General features: G+C 45.0%; 1 protein-coding gene across 1 annotated transcript; it reads left to right on the plus strand.

The window, feature by feature from the left end:
- Positions 1-1056: 1056 nt before the first annotated feature.
- Positions 1057-7236, plus strand: GALR2 (galanin receptor 2). Its single transcript, XM_044454015.1, has 2 exons — positions 1057-1436; positions 6456-7236. The coding sequence occupies exons 1-2, from the start codon at positions 1057-1059 to the stop codon at positions 7234-7236; spliced, it is 1161 nt and encodes a 386-aa protein (XP_044309950.1).
- Positions 7237-20830: the final 13594 nt, after the last annotated feature.

Below are 20830 nucleotides of genomic sequence, written 5' to 3' on the forward strand. Positions count from 1 at the left end.
AATCCTTTTGCCTAGGCAACAGAGAACTTCTGGGCTGGCCTTGCATGTAAAGCTTTGCAAACTAATTCAGCTTTATTGCCTTTTCCCATTCTCCCTGCTAGGTTTCCTCAAAATCTCTTCTCTCCCCCAAACTCGGAGTTTTGGTTCCATCCTGGGGAGGGGGCAAACAGTGGGCTATGTTACTGAGGGAGATTAGCATAACGACTGGGGCCCATTCTCAGCTGCCCCACTCATAGCGGATCAGTCTGCAAAAGATTTCAAGAGGCTCAAAGTGGCAGCTGAGTGCTCCGACAGAGCAGGTCTTGGAAAAGAGCTCTCAGCCTTCTTCCCCTGCTCAACTCACCAGATGGGGGCCGAGCTCTTGTTCATTCCACATCTATATGAAGTTATCTGCGAAGACTGATCAGCTTTTCTCTGAAAAAATCAGTAAATGGAAGCGATCCTTTCCTTTTCCCCAGAGCACGGAGACAAACCCCAAGGCTTCCAAACAATCTTTAGTGGTCCGTGGATGTCGTGTGTATGTGGGGAGGGGACTAGGTTTCCATGGTCACCATACTTTTATTTTGGCTGTTTGTCTCCCTGGAAACAAGATCCAGGCATGAATATATTAATTGCTCCCCATGAATACCATGGAGGGGGATTCAGAGAATGAGCAGCACGAAGGGCGCAGCGCAGGACTATTAAACTGCCAGTAAGCACAACTGGCAAGAAGTTTTGGCTTTGCGTATCTATCTGAGCAGTGGGCTGCTGGAGACGCGGCAGCAGCCTGAAAGGCATTCTAGCAGTGTTTGCTGCAAAAGAAAAGACACGTGGAGATTTAGCAGCACATTTTTAACTCCATGAGGACAGAAGCCCAGCATCGGTGAGGGGAACCTGAGATGGCTTGAAGGATTACAACCAGGAGAGCAGCTACTGAAGGATCTGCCACGACGGAACACATTTCTCAGAAAAGAAAGTCTCTCTGGAAGTGATCTGCCGATGGACGTGGTTTGTGTGCTCCTAGCTCACCGGGTCTGCCAAAGACTCCTTCTCCATCTCCGCTCCCCTAATTAGAGCATGCCGCTTGCTTCCAAGATGAACAGATCGTTGCCCCACCTTAACTCTTCAGGCAGCGGCGAGAGCAACACGTGGCAGCTGGTCTCGATCCTCATTCCCCTGGTGTATTCCTTGATTTTCCTGGTGGGCACTGTGGGCAACGCTCTGGTGCTGGCTGTGCTGCTGCGGAACGGGCAGGTCAACACCACCACCAACCTCTTCATCCTCAACCTGGGAGTGGCTGACCTGTGCTTCATTGTCTTCTGTGTGCCCTTCCAAGCCACCATCTACACCCTGGATGACTGGATCTTTGGGCCCCTCATGTGCAAAGCCGTGCACTTCATCATCTTCCTGACCATGTATGCAAGCAGCTTCACCCTCACGACCGTATCCCTAGACAGGTGAGCAGGCAAATGGGAAGGCAAGGGCGTGTGGACTTGAATTAAGCATCATTGTGCAATTTCGGAATCCCAAAACTTACTCTGCAACCTGTGCTAATTCCATTTTCCCCACTTCCCTGCATGCATCCTATGGGCTATGACACCGAAGGGAGAATACACCTTTCTTGAACAACTCTATTAAACTAGAGCTATCATTGTTGTTGACTTTATTCCATCACGTGCCTGACATTTCACGCATCTGAGATGATGTATCCTGAAATAAAACTTTGCTCAGACAAAAGAGAGGCACAGAATGATATTATTATATGTGCCATCTAGTCAAATATCCAACAATAAAGCAGGACTGTCCATGTAACTTCCTCCCGATGGATCACACCCCGAACCAGAGATAGATGAATTCTAGGAAGGAGCAAATGTGTCAGCAGCAGTGTGTGTGCAGATTTGCCAGCTCTACAGAAGGAGTGTGAGGGAACGGGTGAAACAATTGAGCAATGGTGTAGCATAGTGGCTAGAAATGTGCACCAGTGGTGTAGCCTGAACTTCTGGCTTCAAGGATGAACTTTCTAGATGGCTTTAAAGAAAGTTCCTTTTCTCTTAGCTGCAGCTCCCATTGGCAAGAAAGGATGATGATGGTGACAGTGAAGATCCTGACTTGCCTTCCAGGGCTGTTGCAAGGGCTTATAGAGAAGCACCTTGAATATTCAGATAACACTCTATTAATAATAATAATTATTATTATTATTATTACTACTACTACTACTACTACTACTACTACTACTACTACTACTACTACTACTTTTGAACCAAGTAGCTCTTGCAATATGCACCTGCAGCTATTTAAGTAGGTAAAGCAATCACCATTTTTAAAAAGATCTCAGAAACTAAGAATTCCCAGATGGATACCACTGTATTAGACATGTAACTCTTACTTCTGTTTGTCTCTGAAAAGGAAGAAAAGAATAAAGCAATAAACAATCCCAACCCCCGGGTTGTTGTGCCCAACAAGATATCTGAGATGGTGAGGAATGCACATTTTCACTCACCATGGTGCAAGGCAGATGGGAATGCAGACCCTCATTTACACCCTGCAGGACAGAGGGAGCTTGCGTTAGCTGTATCACATCTTGACGTGCACCACTGATAGGGGCTTCCAGATGCCGATTCAGTTTGCACATGCAGTTTCTAATCCTGCCAAGGAATCAGTGCGTAGAACGCCAGGTCTGCTCACAGATCAATCTAGCTGTGTTGGGATAGGTGTGTTTGAAAATTGGGGGCATTAAAAAAGAGCTATAGTTGGTTTATAGTGTTTTACTTAGAACAGCATCACTTATCATGTGGCGGAAGCCTTTATTTTCTATTACTTGTACACTCAATGGACAGCCTTAGCTGATCTTAGCTGTCTAGTGGGTATGTATTTGCATTCATATGCAAATATGTCACCATCATCTGTTTACATTATAACACATATGTGTACAAAAACATCAATGCATTATAAAGGGTTCTTAAGCAAAATCCTTTTATTGTTCATGTTGGCTTTCCATACTTACAGTTTAGTATGAAATTGTACATCCAACAATACAGGAAGTTCATCTATGCCCACTTTGTCCATTCGTCTGAAGGATCAAATACGTTCATAAAGCACATCTTATGTCATTAAATTTAGGAGGACTCATTGCAGCAAAAGAGCTGGGCTAGTATGCTGGTGGAGACAAGCGAGACAGGGCTGAAAGAGCTGCTGAGCACCTCCTGTGCTTTTTACACAAACTTGTAACCACTGTTAATGTGAATGGAAAGCAGAAAAAAAATCAAGTGTACATTTGGGTCAACGTAAACTTTACATGCATGTTACACATAATAAAAAAATATTTCTCTCAGAAGATACCCAGAAATTACACTGTGTGTTCCAACCAAAGAATAGGAGGAAGCAATATAAACAGAACAGCTGTCAGAAGAGCAAGCAGAAAATTAAAGTTACTTTTGTGCTTCACAAAGGTGGTCTGTGATCAAACCAAGCAATCTTATTTTTGAACAGACAAGCAAACAGAGTGATAGAGTTGAGATATTTGTCTGCCATAATTTTTTTACACATTAAAAATGAGGAAAGCTTTTTGATAAACTGAATGAAAAGGCAGTAGTAATTTTCCAGCAGACAAGAGAAAAGTGAGCATCTTTAAATTCAGGTGACTGACCAATGGTACCAAATTCTCCTGCAGAAAGAGGACCCCCCCCCCCAACCTCCGTGTATGTGCATTTACATCCATGGACATCTGTGCTAAGTAGCCATAAATTATATGCCTATAAAGATTTAAGAGCTTTTATCCTAAAAATTGCCAATTAGCCTGGCAAGTTTCTAAAACTAACAAAGTAATCCAACAGCCATTAAGAAGGCAACCTCTGAGTGATGTAGGGAGCTTCCAAGCAGTGTGCTTGCCATCAAAAGACACAGTGCTGTTGTTTCATCTCTTTTTCCTTCATGGCTTTACCATAGTAAGAAAACAGAGAAAAGACGCAGAGGGGAAACAAGGAAAGAATTCTTGGACCTCTATAAAAGTCTGTGAAGGACGCATGATGTTCTCACAATAAAATTCTGCATTGGAAGCAACCATAGATGGCATTCTGTGCATTCCCAACAAGTGACATCTACAGCTAAACAACATGCTTTTAAGCAAGAGGGGATGGACAGGAAGGCCCAGAATGCCCACAGGAGCACCCCCAATGCCCAAAGGAGAGTGTAGCCTGTCATGCAAGGAGCTATTCCGCATCTGGCAAGAGCACAATACCACTCACAGCCTGTCCAAGCAGTAGAGCTTGTGCCATGAATGTACAAATGAGGATGGGGTGGTGGCAAGCAACACACACACACACACACACAGACCAACAAGGGCAACTGCACCCATGCAAGTGTGGGAGGGTCAGTGGTCAGCAGAGGGAGACAACAGTTTCTTTGGGGTTCCTGATTGTTTGCAGCCCCTGCCTGTGCACTTGCAGGCCCACTGCAGATGCATGCTTGAAAATGCATCTTGCAGATGGCAAAGCCTGGGGCTTCCCATCCCAGGCACAAGTTTGTTCTTTAGACGCACACAGTTGTCTGAACAGGGCTTGTGACATCTCACTGTCCTGCCTCACATGGAAACCACCGCCCCATGGACAGAAAGACACCATAGTGTCATGACCTGTACAGGTTCCAAGCAGACAAGCAACACAAGTGTTCTTCCAACATTTGTTGGTAGGATAAAGGGCTTTTGCTTGTGTACAGAGTTCTCCCTTGGAATGCCTAATGCCCATTCACCAAGGTTCCCATTTGAATGCTCTTAAGTTCCCCAGGAGGGTTGCCATAAGTCAGGAATGATTAGATGGCTCATAGTGACAACCATGAAGTTCTCCAGGCATGAGGATAAAGTGATGTGATGTGACTTGTGCCTTTCCCAACATGTTCACTGTTGTTTGAAACCTCCTGCTCTTGGCAGTTGAATTAGGAGGATCCTGTGCTCTGCTTTGGCTGGGAAGTGCTGTCCACGGAGGTGCTGGAAGCAGTGTTTGTTTTGCTTCTCCATTGGCTTCAAACTACTTCTTTTGGAGACAGAATATTATGCTGTTCCCAAGGGCAAGATTGGAGCAAATGCAGGGTTCACACCAAGTCTTTCTGTTTCCCCACAAAACTGTACTTGCAAAATGGTGGCATGGACATGTGGTGCTGCTACACTTGTGTGCATCCCTGGGTGTCGGGCTGTGGTCAGCATCTGCCAGCACACGGGGACTTAGAGGGCACCAGTGTAAGAAGAGGAAAAGAGTGTGCTGTAATCCCTTTTCCTAGAGAATAGTCCTTCTAGTCTTCTTTACTCCTTGCTTGGTTTTTGTATTGAAAATACACCCCACCCTCCTGCAATATGGTGTCTGGGTGGTTAGTAACAACAGAGAGTCAAAACCATGATAGCCACTAACATTTTGAATTTCACACACCTTATAATGTCACCAAACAGACATGCCTGCACCAGAAGCTTAGCTGGAGGGGGCTTCCCTGCCTGGCTGCTTGAGATGTTGTCAGCCACCCCCTGCTTTCCCATGCAGAAGATGAAGCCCCAGGAGCCTTGGCGTCACTGCGGCTTGCTTAGCAAGCCTGTGGGGCAAGACACATCACCTTGAATGAAGCAGGGCTGCCCTTAGAAGAGGTCTCTGTCCACACCCCATGCAGCAGCGATGTTGAAGCTCTGTCAGCCAGAAACATAGAAACAGAAAAAGTCAGAAGGGGCCTCCCAGGCCATCTAGTCTGATCCCGGCTCCTGCCTGCTCCGCTGATGACATGCCTGCCATGTGCATGTACAGCACATGGTAGGCATGGGTTCATTCCATTTCAGAGACGCTTTTGGGGGCCGTCCTCCAGTTGGGAATGGCTCCAAGGGGCAAAGCAGCAAGGTGAAAATACCAGCCTGCTTTAACGTTGAGCCCTTCTTGCCAGAAATTAAGCCTGAAGAGAGAATCAACCTTGCAGAAGGGGGAAAACCCCACACAAAAGCCAGGAAAACCTGTACAATTGGTGGTCAGGGGAAAGGAGGTGGAGCCAGAGGAGGGGGTGTGGCCACCCACAGAGCCCTGAAGGTCCTGATGGGAACTGTAGGCAGGCTGGGTTTGCCCCCCAGGCCTAGCATTCTGCACCCTGGCTGTACTCCTCTCTCCTGCTCCCTAACACCCTCCGGCAAGGTTCCTTTCCTCACCATCTTCCCCCCCTTTTTTTGCCATGCAATATTCCACATTACTTAAGCAGCTTCTTCAGAAGGACGCAGTGTGTTAAAGAGCTCTAAGGTATGATACTGAAGTTTTAAATCGTCATAAGCATTTTTCCAATGTCAGGACGAAACTCCTCCTGCCACATCTCCTTTGTTCAGGATACTATTCTGGCTAGTGTGTTTAGCATTGTAATTGCCACCCATTAACTTGGGTGGCACCTTTTCTAGATTTCTTTACAAAAATGTACTGCTTCCTCAGTATAATTGTTTTCTTGCTTTTCTACTGCCTGCCTAGATACTTGGCGATAAGGTACCCTTTGCATTCAAGAGAACTAAGGACTCCCAGAAATGCACTCATGGCCATTTGTCTCATCTGGGGCCTTTCTTTCATCTTCTCTGGGCCTTACATTAGTTACTACCAAGAGTTCCAGGTAGCCAATGTGACCGTGTGCCATCCCATCTGGGAAGTCCCTCGACGCAAGATCATGGACCTCTGCACATTTGTCTTCAGCTACGTCATTCCAGTGGTGATCCTGAGCTTCACCTACGTGAGGACCATCCGGTACCTCTGGACTTCAGTGGACCCCATCAAGGACATGTCCGATTCCAAAAAGGGCAAGCGCAAGGTCACTCGGATGATCATCATTGTCGCCGTTCTGTTCTGCCTTTGCTGGCTGCCCCACCATGTGGTCATCCTCTGGTTTTGGTTTGGCTATTTCCCACTGAACAACGCTACCTATGTGCTTAGGATTCTCTCTCACCTGATTTCATATGCCAACTCTTGCGTCAATCCCATTGTCTATGCTCTGGTATCCAAGCATTTTCGCAAGGGATTCAAGAAGATTTTCAGTTGTCTCTTGCACAACAGAGTGAACAACAAGGTTCATGTGGCACAGGTGACCCACACAGTCAGCATCTTGGAGGCAGATCTGACAGAGGTGATCCATGTACATGAGCCTGCCCAGGCCAGGGCTTCCAGCTGCTGCCAGATCCCAATCCAGACATGGGGAGAGGCAGAGCGGCTGAGTCTCCAAGAGAAAATTGCCAACTCTTTCATCACTTTCAATGTCACTTAGAACCACACTTTTGCTTCGTGTGCGAGGCTGTAATCAAAGACTGAATTCCTTGGACTTGGCAAGGATTTGGACTTAAGTGCATTTGGCTTTTATAAAATATGATGAGATTTTAAAATGTAAGCACTGACAGATGGTTTCAGCCAATGCAGCCCAAAAGCAGAGGATGTGTCAGAAATTCATGTGCCGTAGATGGCTCTATGGGGCAAAACTCAACACATACTGGACAGGAAATGACTTTATAGCAGATAACGGCAGTGACTTCAGTTGTAAGGGTTCAGCCATGAATCCTCTAGATTGGAGTGGACTATATATAAAAATATACATATATGTATACACACAATTATCTTAGGAGGTGGTATTTGCTTGGTGTGGGTTGCAGCTAGCATAAGCTGCCGATTGTGAGCAAATGAACTGGGGAGTACACTTTAGAAAGCTAGATTGAGGACTCCCTACCCATGTCCCCAGTCTGGCTCTGGCAGGTTTTGAACAGAGTTGACAGGTAGGTTTAGGCATCCTCCATCTTATGCTTCATTGGTCTATCCAAAGAATCACCATTTCTCCAGAAATCCCATTTAAACCACTCATCTTCACTGCCTTTGGCTGAACTCTGTGTACGCTTAGAAAGGAGTTAGGGATTTATTTTTTAGTATGCATGCATACTGTGCATACATCATGCAGGTCTAGGCTTTAAAAAAAGGTATTTTCATGTATGTGGATGTGCAAAACAGCAAGAGCAGCAGCCGGCAGCAGCCAGTGGTTTTGCTTATTTGTTGATCTGCTTTACCGGAATTTCAGGTTATTTTCTCCACAGGCCTCCTTCTGCTATAATTTTGCAAGAAATCAATCACGTGATATTGGCAGAGTATGAAAGCACACTGCTGGATGGCTGATGTGTTTTGAATTGTATAATAAGATGTTGGCAATGTATATTCTACATTTATGGAGATTGTGTGTATAGTTGACCTCATTCATCCAAGTGGCTCAGAAAACATGTATGACATTTTGATAATTGAATGGTTTAAACACTGGGCTATGAAATATGATTTAATGTATAATATGAAGTATTTCAATAACAATTCTTTGGTTATATATTTGAAGCTTACATAACAAGAGTTCAGTCTATCTCATTTAACAATCTTTCAGATGTGAATCCTTGGAGACAAAATCCATGCTTTTAGGTAGAATTGTATAGGGCCTAGCACAATCAGATGGATTTATTTAGCATTGGTGCAAAAAGAAAGAAAGCTTTTATGGACAACATTATGGGCTGGATCCAGAGTTAGTCATACTTTGAATAGTTGAATAAATGGAACTTGAGTAGCTCATGATTAAGTTCTTATTGATTTATGTGTCTAAGTATTACTAAATCTGACTTCTACCCTATGGCCTTAATTGCTTGAGCAATATAGTCCATGCACAGGATAACTTTTTGATATTCCTGGGCACGTGACATGAGGACATCTGAGCACATATTCATCTACCAGGGCACATGTGGAATGCATAATAATGTAGCAGTGTGTTACAGCAAATTTAGATATTTTATTTAGATAGAAAATACAATTTGCATCACTCTTTCTATGGCTTAAGAGGCCATCAGCGCGAACCTGGTGTACATATTTCATTTTCACTGTGATGCCCTGTATGCAGTGTGTAGCACTAGGCTATTTGCCATTACCATTTAGTTTTAAGATCAAGAGTAAATATATCCACTTGTCTCTTGGTGATGCTGGAGCCAATGTGATTCCTGTTTGTTTTGTGTTTCACAGTAGCAGGCACTGTTTGCTGAATTTGCTCAATAAAAGAAAGATTGGCATTGAAGAATGCATTTTGACTTTTTCCTTCTAGACAGAAAGAGCAATCAAGAGCAGTCAAGGCTTGACTTGCTCCTTCTTTCGACAGGTTGTACTTCCACTATCTGGCTGATGACTATGAACGCAAATACAGTCAATGCACTCGGCTCTGAGCAGAGCACCTGCTTTGCATGCAGACGGTCCCAGATTCAATACTGGCACCCCAAGATGGGGCTGCAAAAACCCCAGCCTGAAGCTCTGGAGAGCCACTTGTGGCCATTTTGCATGTGACAGGAAGCCAGGCTACAAATAAGCTACCCAGGGTGGATTGTTCATGGAGCAACACAGAGTGTGCCCAACACATAACTGGCTTGGCTGTTTCCTCTCCTCCTTCCCCTTTGATCGTCCAGCTGCTCTCTCAGTGTCCTTCACAGCACAACCATCTTGTCTCACCATCCCTGCTTCATCTGCTATCCAGGTCCACCAGCATTATTTTTGCAGTACTGCCTCCACTGAGAAATTGACTTAGCTGGAGACATACTGGATATGGTGAAACAAACAAACCATCTTAACATGTGATCTATTGGAGCTATTAAGCAGCAGAGTCTCTCATATAGACACAATTTTTAAAGTTGTAGTCCTCATCTCTTTAATCCCACCTCCTGCTCTAAAGTTTTAAGAAACTCAACTCTGTCTGCAACAGTTAATCTCCCAATTAAAACTTTGTGTAACCATAACTGGTTGTTCCTACGTCAAGGTTTATAATGCCCCCTATCAATAACCTCTATATTTAGTCTAACAGTTCTCCTGGAATGAATCATGCACAATGGCTGTGTAAACATTTCCATTATATATTTCCTTATTTATCTTTTTGATCCAAAGATTGTGCAGTGAAGAATGATGTTTTAATAGTCAATTTACCCACGTTCAGTTCTGTGTCATCTAGCCTTTTCTGTTCTTCATCCTATCTAATTCTACTGGTTGACGGGCAGGTTTCTCACTGGGCATTTGCCTTTCAGAATATGGAGACATTCCAGCTCATGGCCAGCTGCTTGCCTTAACCTGGTTCTACAACTGGAGGAGGGATCCGAGGAGGGCCAAGGTGTTTATTGCTAAGAAGTGCATATAGGAGAGAAGGGGCGGTAGCTAAAGAAAAGCATGCACCCAAGCGCAGAATCATGTGCAAATAAATGTTACTATGTTGTTCTGAAAGGAGCATGGCCCTCATACTAGAACAGCTGTCCTTCTTTCACAATGTAGCACTGCTGGTTTATTATTTATTTAAAATATTTCTTGGCGGCCTTTCCAGGAGGAATGCTCCCAAGTCAGTGGGGAGCAATAGCAAAAATCAATAGAGTAAATAAAAACAATAAGAGCAGCAATCTGGAAAATCAACAAGCACCAGCACAAGAAATTGCAGCTACAGCGCATCCCAATAAAACATAATCAGGGGGAGACCAGTGCGAAGTAGGAGGCGTTCCGGCTTCCTCGAAACCTTGCGGAGATGGGGCCTGGTGGATCCCTAATGGCAACTTATTCCAGAGATAGGGACCACTGCAGAAAAGGCTTCTGTGTAGTCACCCACCCAACTACCCTCACAGGTGAGAGAATGAAAAAGGACTCTTCTGCTGACCTTAAAGTGTGGACAAGCTGATATGAGTAAAGGTGGTCCTTTGAATAATTCAGTCCCCCAAAGACTCTAAAATTCCCAGAGAGCATTTTACTGGTGTGGTACAGTTGCTGTATGCCTTGCCCCAGCAATACTTGGGTGGCCACATGCTGTACCAGCTGAAGTTTCTAGACCATCTGCAAAGGCAGCCCTATGCACATTACTGTGTGTTCCAGTGACCCAACCTGGACACCACTAATGCATGGGGTCTGAGGTGAGCTCTGTCTTCTCCAGATAGGGCTGTATCCAGCACCTGAAGCTAGTGCAGTGCATTCCTGGACACCGCAGCCACCAGGGCTTCCCCAGGTAGCTCAGCATCCAGGGGACTCCCAGCACGTGCTGTTGGTCTTTTAGGCAGAATGCAACCCACCTAAGACCAGTGGTGAACCTCCCTCCAGAGCAGCGGGTTTCCCAAGTCACAGTAGCTCTGTCTTATCTGAATTAAATTTCAGCTTATTTAACCACATCCATCCTCGAAACAGAATCCAGACCCTGGGGGTGGGTTTGACAGTCTCCCTGGGATAGGGCAGTGGAAATGAGAGGCAAAGCTCTGCATCATCTACACACTGGTACTTCACTCCAAACCTCCAGAATATGTCCTCTGGTGGCTTCACATAGATGTTAAAAGGCATGGGGGACAGAAAGGAACCCCAAACAGGTACCCCACAGCACCGTCTTCTGAGACTGCTTCTCAAGCTATTTTAAAACTGATATCTCCTCAGCTGAACTCAGCTAAAAGATCCAGAAGATACCATGGCCGAAACTAGCTAAAACTGCTGAAAAGTCCCAGAAGAACCAATAGGATTGCACTCACCATATCCATTCTCTAGCCCAAGTCATCAGCCAAGGTGGCTAAGCCTGTTTCCATCCCATGGTTAGGTCTGAAACTTTGTTGGTTTCATGGATCTAAGCATTCAATATCACCTGATGCTGCCTGGAGTAGTGGGAACCTCACTAAGCCTCAAGAAAGCATTAACCACCACAGAGGTCCAGGTACCCAACCCAGCTCTGGCTGATTGCATAAGCCATAATGGGCAAAGATCTAAGTCTTCCAACAAAGTAATATCTGCATAGAAATTCAGTCCAGTCATAATCTACTCCTCAACCTTTCATAGATGATAGAACCTTTCATAGATACATAGCACTGATTTTCAAAGGTGGGATGCCCTCCTTCAAGAAGGAGGGGCTCAAAAATTATGTGTGATCTCTTCTCTGCTCCTTGACGGAACCAGGCCTTTTTACCCAACCTATTCAAAGGAAGCTGCCATAAGCACATTTCTTCCTGCCTTTTCCTTTCCAGCAGACCAAAATGAAAGTTGATAAAATACAGTCCTTTACCAGACCTTAATAGGATTTGTAGTGATACAGGGCATTTTCTATGGGAAGTGTTAAGTTGCAAAAAATTAAAGTTGTGATAGTTTCTGCCCATATGAAAAGCTGATTCCAATTCAAAATGGCCCCCTCCTCCCTTCCGTTTCTCAGGGGCTTGACTCCATCCTGAGGGAGGGTGGCTGCTTGCAGGTCAAATGGTGGGGATGCCTGATCGAACATAATCAGTGCACAGGTGTGGCCTGGTGCCACCTCACTGGGTCTAGGAATTCACTCTCCTCCCACCATGCCCAGGGACTTGGTTCTCAGTCACTGCCTGAGCTCACACCTGCCAACTCCTTCTGCTCTTCTACCCGGCTTATTTCACATTCTGAACCTGCACTGTCTGGCTGGGAATGATACACCGTGAGAAAGCTGGGCCCCCTCTCCACCGAAGCTGTCGGATGAAAACCACCTAGTTCTCCATGCACTAGAGGTCTATGAGGTTGGTTAGTCAGCACAGGCAATGGTGGGGGATGAAGGCAACTGCAGTTCAATCACAACCATGTTGGGATGGCCGCACATTGCCTACCTCACTAAAGAGCCTTGGTGTGGTCTGGCAGGAGACCTTTCATGCTCATAGTATGAAATCTCATAGTATTGAGATCGGCAGCAGAGGCCCTTCTCCGGGAACCCTCCGTGAAAGATATTGGGAGGGTGGGTACTCGGAGGAGGGCTTTCTCTGCGGTGGCACCCAACTTATGGAACACGCTCCCCAGAGAGGTCTACCTGGCGCCGTTGTTATTTGTTTTTTGGTGCCAGGCCAAGACCTTTTTATTTAAACATTATTTTAATTGTTGATTTTATTTATTGATTTTCAATTTTTATGCCAGGAAGTCTCCAGTATTTTATGCATTTGTATAGATATATATTTATTTATGTGATGGAAGTCGCCCCAAGGCTTATGCGAATGGGGCAGCATACACATCTTCCAAATAAATAAATAGATAAAATAGTATTTTGGTATATCCGTAATTGAATACTCTCTTTTTTCCTGTTCAGAGGAGCGTGGAATTTGACATTGCAAAGGGCACTGATACAAGTTCCCTGGAGATGCATTGTGCATACATAAATAGAATGAGCTACAGGTCAGCCTGACCTAGCTTTGCAATTCTGATATGCAACTGGGTCAGCTTGACCCAGCTTTGCCACCATAATTGTATAGAACAATTAAAGTGTAGAGAGCCTCTCTGAAAGAAACTCATTTCCTCAATACCATGAATACTCAGCTCTCTCCACAATGTTCCATATGAGTGCAGTCTTGCTCTTCCTCTACCCTCACTCCTTCTTTTAGAAACATGGCACCAAGTGGCTGCTTTAGAGATGCTTCCTCTCCAAGAGTTGGAAGAACAGATCACTGGCCACTTGTGTATTGACTATTTTAGTTGCACAATAGTACTTCAGGGCTAATAATCATTTATAGGATTCATCAGCTGCATTCGCACACCATGTCAACTCATCATGGGCAATAAGCCATGGTGGACTGGTTTTCATAGGAACCACAGTGAGCCCGACAGATGCCTGGGCTCAATATGGGTTGTTGGCCCCCTCCTCCAGCCTCATCCCCCGGGTCCTCCTGAAAGTATCCTGGGGGGCAATGTGGGAGGAACAAACTCCCCCCCCCCCCCACAGACACACAGAGCTGCTACAAGCTGTTATGGGGCTTGCTGCATTTCAACTTTTTGTGGGGGAAGAAAAATGGAGGTCCTCATTGAGACAGTTACAAGCAGTTCCCCATGTGGTGCATTGTGGAGGGACTGCCTGTGGTTCCCCAGCCTTATCCATTTATTTTTGCAGAGTGGGAAATGGTGGATTTTGGACTAGGACCTCTCTCTGTGGATGTCCAGACCCCCCTTCCCACTCAACTCCCTTTTTAAAAGAGACTCAGAATTTTGACAAGTAGCTGCAAAGGTGTCAAAACTCCCTTTGCCTTAGAAAAAAGGTGGGCGTGCACTTTTGCACAGAATCACAGAATAATACAGTCAGAAGGGGCCAAGAAGGCCATGGAGTCCAACCTCCTGCTGGTGCAGCACACCAGTTACAACATCCTGATCAGGTAAGTGTCCAATTGCTTCTTGCAAGACTCACTGCAGAAGAGCACACAACCTCTCTTGGCAGATGGTTCCACTGCCATGCTGCTTTCACAGTCAGGAAATCCTTGCTTGTGTCCAGGCTGTACCTGGTCTACTAAATTTAAGTTCATTGTTCCATGTCCTACAATCTGGAATGAGTGAGAAGAGGTCTTTTCTCTCTTCTTTGTGACAGCCGCGTAGTCTTCTTTTTTCAAGACCGAACAGGCCCATCTCCTGCAGCCTCTCATCATACGAATTAGTTCCCAGGCCCTGTACCATCTTTGTTGGCCTCCTCTGAATGCTCTCCAGTTATCAGCATCCTTTTTAAACCTGCAAGTTCAAAACTGAATGCTGTATACTAGGTGAGATCTGACTAATGCAGAATAGAGGAGAATGAATGATGGGATGATGGGCGCATGCAGGGATGATGGGCACGATCGCAGTCGTGCTGGGGTGGGCGGGGAGATGGCTGCGCTTGTGCGCGGGGTGTGTGGGCGGGGGAGATGGCCCCCCCGATCTTTGGCGATCTTTGTTGTTCTTTGTCACTTTGCTTCACATTTTTCTGATTAAAAAAAAATAGTTACAGAACGGATTAACCTTATTTACATTGAACCTTATGGGGAAATTGGCTCATGACCAATCTGGGTCACGACCAGAGTCCTGGAATGGATTAAGCTTGTGAGCCAAGGTACCACTGTATATGTGATGCCTCCAGTTTGGTGGAAGGACGTATGTTACTGTACAGCCGGCAAAGCTGTTCCAAAAAGGGAGTCATAAGCTCTCGATACACCATGAATCCAGTCAAGAATCTTCCTGCCAACTTCTGAAATAGCTGAAGGTTCCAGACTGTCCTCAGAAACATCAGAATTAGACCCAGAGTTAAATGACAACTCAGAAGCTAGTTAGTCTACTTCTACCCTTCTGTGCCGGCGCCACCTCAGGACTGAGTCAGAGTATGAGAAAATCAATTAGATCAGCCCCTTGGAACCTGGCAGCACCAAGGAAGTTGTGGGAGGGCTGTGATATCATAGAAAGCACACCAATTTAGATGCTATGGTCTGGTTTTGAAAGAGCAAGCTGGACAAGATGAGAAGCCTGGGTCTTATTGAGTGGCTGCAATATGAGGAGTAAATCAATGTTGCTCAAGTGCTAACTGAGAGAGAATCACGAAGCTGGTAGAAAAGCAGGTGGTAAATAGCTGATGAGTGGGTCCTGCACTGACGCTTCGTATCCAAGGAAACAACTGCCTTGAGCTCCAAGGCAGACTCTATCAATGTATTTTGAAACAGGTTCCTCCTGGAACAGAATGGTCATCATCTCAAGCTCTTTCCCCCGACCTGTGAACTGAGGCAATCTTCTGCTCTTACCTGCAATGTCTGTGGTGCCATTTCTCCTCCAGGAATGGCATTTCCAGCCTATCTGCATAAAAAGTGACAAAATCATTTTGCTAAAAATGTGCATTTTTCCTATGGGCACCAAATAAACACTACTTGTGAACAAACACATACTAGTAATTTTCACATATGGGGTCATGTGATATTCATAGAATTCTTCAATAGCATCATTGGAAGTGGCCGTGAAGGCCATCAGGTCCAACCCCCTCCTGGTGCAGGACAGCAGTTTAAACCATCCCACTCAGATGGCTGTCCCACCTTGACTGTCTGGAGTGTGAAAGAGCCCACGACTTCTCTAGGGAACTGGCACATTGCCGTATTGCTCTGGCACTGAGCAAACTTTTCCTGATATCTAGCTTGAATGTGGGTTATCACATCTTGAATTGATTAGTCTGTGTCCTATACTCTGGTATGAGTGAGAAGAGATCTTGACCTTCCTCTTTGTGACAGCCTTTGAGGTACTTATAGAGGAATATCATGTCCCCAGCTCAGTTTTCCCTCCTCATAGGGGAGTGTTTCCAAACCCTGGATCATTTTTGTTGCCCTCCTCTGCACCCTTTCTAATTATCTGCTTCTTTCTTAAACCTTGGTGACCAGAATTCCAGGTGAAGTCTGACTAGTGAGAAGTAAAGGGGAACTACTTCTTCTCATGATTTGGAAGTAATACTTCTATTATTGCATCCCAAAATAGCATTTGCCTTTTGCAGCTGCGTCACATTGTCCACAATAACTCCAAAGTCTTTTTCAGTTTTGTTGAGCCACCTATTCCCCATCTTGTAGCAATGCATTTGCATATGCTGTGTGCGTGTGTGTGCTTGTTCAGCCAACTGAAATAATGTGACTCATATATGAAAGATAATATGGCCACTGTTTATTAAAAAAAAACTCATGTTTTTATACTGTAAACCATTTGAGGAACACTATAGTCTTAAATGGTGGCTCTGAACTGGAAGGATAGATTAAACAAATAAATACAGAGACGTGAACATGCACAAATGTTTCATATATCTGTGTGAGCTACATATGAAGCTGCTCAGAGGTTCACAGAAATCCAGGAGAGATGTGGAGGTACAATCTGAAAAGCTGAGATAAGCTTTAAGAAATGTCTGTGTTGAAAAAGATGGGTAGGCGTCATTGCTGCAGCATCCTCTTTCATAGAGGACAGGAGAGTGCGTGGATGCTTAGCCTTTGGAAATGTGCAGTTTCTTTCATTCTCTCACATGGCCACATGTCTGGGATGCTTCAGAGAATGCCATCAAAAGCTCCTATAGCTCAGCATCCATGTGAGGAAGGAAGAGTGGAATAACTGGGATACGATGCTGGCCTGCACCCTCATGCCTGACATGTTATCCAGCATTCAGGCTATGCTTCTTTGGAAAGCTTTTGGGAAGTTTCCATTAGCATGGTAGCTGAGATGTGCATTGCCCCAACCTGATGCTTCTGCAACATCTAAAATGCATTTCAATTTTTGTTTGGTTTTATAACTGCTTTGAGCAATTTTTATTTTGAAAGCTGTCTTGACGGAAAGGTGAACATTAAACAGATAATGGCATGCATTCATTATAAACAGTGGGAACACTTAGTGAGCTGGATTTACCTTCAGTCTGTTTAGGTTTGCTTGCATCAATACATTCATGAGGAAGCAAGTACAATATAAGAATCTACTTTCTTTATCCATAATTTTACATGATGTGAAAGAAGGCAATCACATGTGAGCAAAAGAAACCAGCATGTGGGCTTCCATCACCACGACCACCAACACTGCTGTTGCAGGGGGGACTGCAGCAATGCACCAGGCAGCAGGCAGGGGTCCACCCTGGGTCCACCACACGCTCTGGGAGGAGGAGGGAACCGCAGGGGGAGCACCTGTGCAAACCACACCTCTTGGGTAAATCAGCTGCAGGTGCTTCTTCATCTCTATAAAACTCTGGGGCAATACTTCCCCACTTGTAGGAAACCTGTTTTGGCTGGTTATAAGCTGCCTTTGTTAACAGGTCTTAAGTTCTGGGACCCTCATATTTGGATGTACAGCTGGTGGGAGGGGGCTCCGAGCAGGGGACTTTCTCAGAGACAGACCAGGCAGTCCTGACTTTTGACCCATGATGCAGTGTTAGCAGAGCAGCACAGTCAAATTAGAGGATTGCCATACACAGAGGAGGTGTGTTCATTTTCAGAAGGCCCCTCCCAAAGGGATGGGGCCCAGGCCTGCTCATAAGGAAGGCTCCTGGAAGTCAATACTAGATTGGGTTCAACAAACTGCTTTGTGTATGCTCGGAGATTCATCTGGGCATTTGTCCTTCTGGAAAAAGCTTTAGCCAATAAAGAACATTTTGCAAAAAGGGTCTGTGGCTTTGAATGTACACAGGGAGCATGTGAACCTCTAGGTTTGGAAGGCTATGGGCATCCCCTTGGATTGTGTACTAAATGGTTTTAAAGTCTGTATACTGACTTTCTATACTGTATTTTATTATCTATATTATTTGTGATTTATAATGGTATGAATTGTTGTGAACTGCCCAGAGAGTTTTCACTATTGGTCTGGAAAGAGAGAGAGAGAGAGGCAGAGAGGTTTTTAGTGCTCCAAATGGATGGAAAGAACACTTTATGAGATACTGCTATGAATAGGTGGATAATATTTCCCAAATGCTTTCAGAAGCTTTGTTGTCCCCCTGACATAGGTAGTACTAAAAAGCATATATTAAAAGTTACAATTATTAGAAGCATAGAGAAAAATAGAAAGGATTTGCTGCTCACTCCTGACCTCAAATGGCATTAATGTCTCTGAAATGCTTTTATCAATGTATGTACCTTCAGTAATTTCATTATTTCAGCAGCAGACAGGCATATCCAACTCTGCCTTGGGTGTCTGATGTAATGGAATTAATGTGCTGCTTATGTTGTGAGAGTAATACATGAAATAAGCTCATGGAGGTTAATGTTTGGGGTTACTGGGTTTGGGTTTTTGTTCAGCATTATATAATAGCTGCACATGGGTAGCCTGCACAGAATTGACTTTAGAGATTCAACTTTATAAAAGCAAATAAACTCTCATTAGAACTTCAGTGTCTGAAATGTCAGTGTGGTCTCAAACGCCAACCATTTATTTTTCCCATATCTTTGGAAATAAAGGGGAACGAGGGATCTCTTCCCCTTGGTAGCACAACCCCCATACCAAGGACTGAAAGATCTGAATGAAGGTTTGGGGGAGTGGGATGTGACCACACTATGAATGATTGAAGTTAGCCTCAAGCACCTTGCAATATGGTGTCCAGGACTTAATATTCACATGGTACTTTTGTCCATATGCAGGCAAATAAATATCAGTTCTGCAAGGAGAAGATGAGTTCTGATCAGATAGTTAATCCAGAAAAGATAGTCAGCAGATAGTTAATCCAGAAAAAATGACTCCCATTGAATAGATTTTGCTGTTTCAAAAGGCCTCAGTCTATAGGTGCAAAGCTATTTTACTGAATGCCTTAGTGATACTTAATTGGGATACCCCCTTCCCCTGCTGCCTGCATATCTGAGAGTGAACTGGAAGGCATGCGTAACAGCAGCAGGGTTTCTTGGCAAATTCAGCAACACACAAGAATAGGAAGGCATGTTTAAGTGTAAAAACAGAACAGGATGAATAAATCCATGAAATACAGATTCGTAGATTATAGCTTAGGCATGGTTATTGTTTCATTGTACTTTTCTTAGAACAATTAAAAAGAGGCAAGGTCTGCATTACTGATAGTGTTACAGATGCATCTACGGTGGACTTGCTTCGAGGTTTTATGTATTCTAGCCTCAGATTTTTGGAATAAGGAAGGATATTATTTCTCAACCTGTTCATCTGCTTCATCTGCTCTGCCTTATGTCCATTTATGACAGTGATGGCAGAAAAATAATGGACAAGGACTTGTTATAGCTCTACTTAGTAGCGGCCCATCTTGAAATCATTCAGTGGTTTCGCTTTACCAAGTTGGGTCAGGAAAGTCTGGCAAACAGCTCTGGCAACATGCTTGGTGAATTATCACGGACCTCATGAGGATTTCGCAAGGGAGAGTATTTCATTGAAACCTGGGTTCTCTTCTTAACCTATGAGAATAGAGCTGTGTCTGAATGCATCCCCCTGCAGACCCAAAAGTCCTTTAGGAGGGTGTAACAGGATTAGTAGGCAGGGGCGCGTTGAAGGCACCTTTTTCCACGTAAAACTCGAGGAAGAAAGCTCACCTGGCAGGTCCTTTTATGTGTGGAAACACCAAAGCCCTCTCCTCGCCTGGACCCTTCCTCGCCCCTGGTTCTAAGGCAAAGAGCGCCGTCGCCTCTGGGGCAGCGGGGAGCTGCGTGTCTTGGGCTCAGGGCCTGCCCTTGCTGCTCCTTTCTGGCCGTCTGCGCGTTGCAGCAACGCCAGCCACTTCCAGCTTTCCCCCAAAGGCTGCTTCTGCTCGTCCTTTCCTTCCCTCCTCTGCTCTCTCGCTCACGCTCTCCCTCCTCCTGTTTGTCTCGGCCCTTCCCCAACACAGTTGCCCCTGCTCCGGCCACCAGTCCCGCGCAGCCGTGCGTGCGCCTGCGCATTCCCGCCGACGGAGTCCCACGCCTTGTTCCTCCCAAGCAGATTCCCAGCCATGCCCCGCCATCTCTGGCGACTCTCCAATAGCTGCCACTGGAAGATGAGTGAGCCCCTCCTTCTCCTGACAGAGGGACTTTGTCTATCCATTTTGATGGCACCATAGATCATTTTTATGCTGTATCTCATAGTCCATCAGTTATCAATGGTTTAGAAACGTCACATGAATATGTATGCATCCAGTTAGAGAATTTTTAAAAAAGCATTTTTCTTGATCAGCAGATCATAGTTCTGCTGTGGAAATAGGCTCTGGCATCAGCATAACGTCGGTTACGTAGCACTTGTGTAACATGGGTGTGATGTAGTCAGGCTACGATGTGTTCCTTGATGCTAGTGTATCTTCCAGCCTTGACAGTGCTCTGTGTGACTTACAGTGCAAGCTGATGCATACGCAGACAGAATAAAGGGCTACAGTTCCTAGCATGCTGAGCCAGCGTGACTGCGAGGTGCCTTGTGTCTGAGTGGCTTTGTGTGGGACTGCACTTGTAGTAACTTTTACAACTAGCATAAGTTGAGGATATCATGGCACCTATAGTGCAGGATTTGATAGGCCTTCTTTGATTAACTTTCTCTGAGGTAGCCAAATATTATGTGCAGCAAGCCAGATAAATATATTTCCCCAAAGTATGTGTAACTCACACACACCTTACAGAAAATGGCTGCTACCAGCTGCCTTGCCTTGACAG

This window comes from Varanus komodoensis, unplaced genomic scaffold (genome assembly GCF_004798865.1).
Source record: "Varanus komodoensis strain SLA01 unplaced genomic scaffold, ASM479886v1 scaffold7_1, whole genome shotgun sequence".
Taxonomy (NCBI): Eukaryota; Metazoa; Chordata; class Lepidosauria; order Squamata; family Varanidae; genus Varanus; species Varanus komodoensis.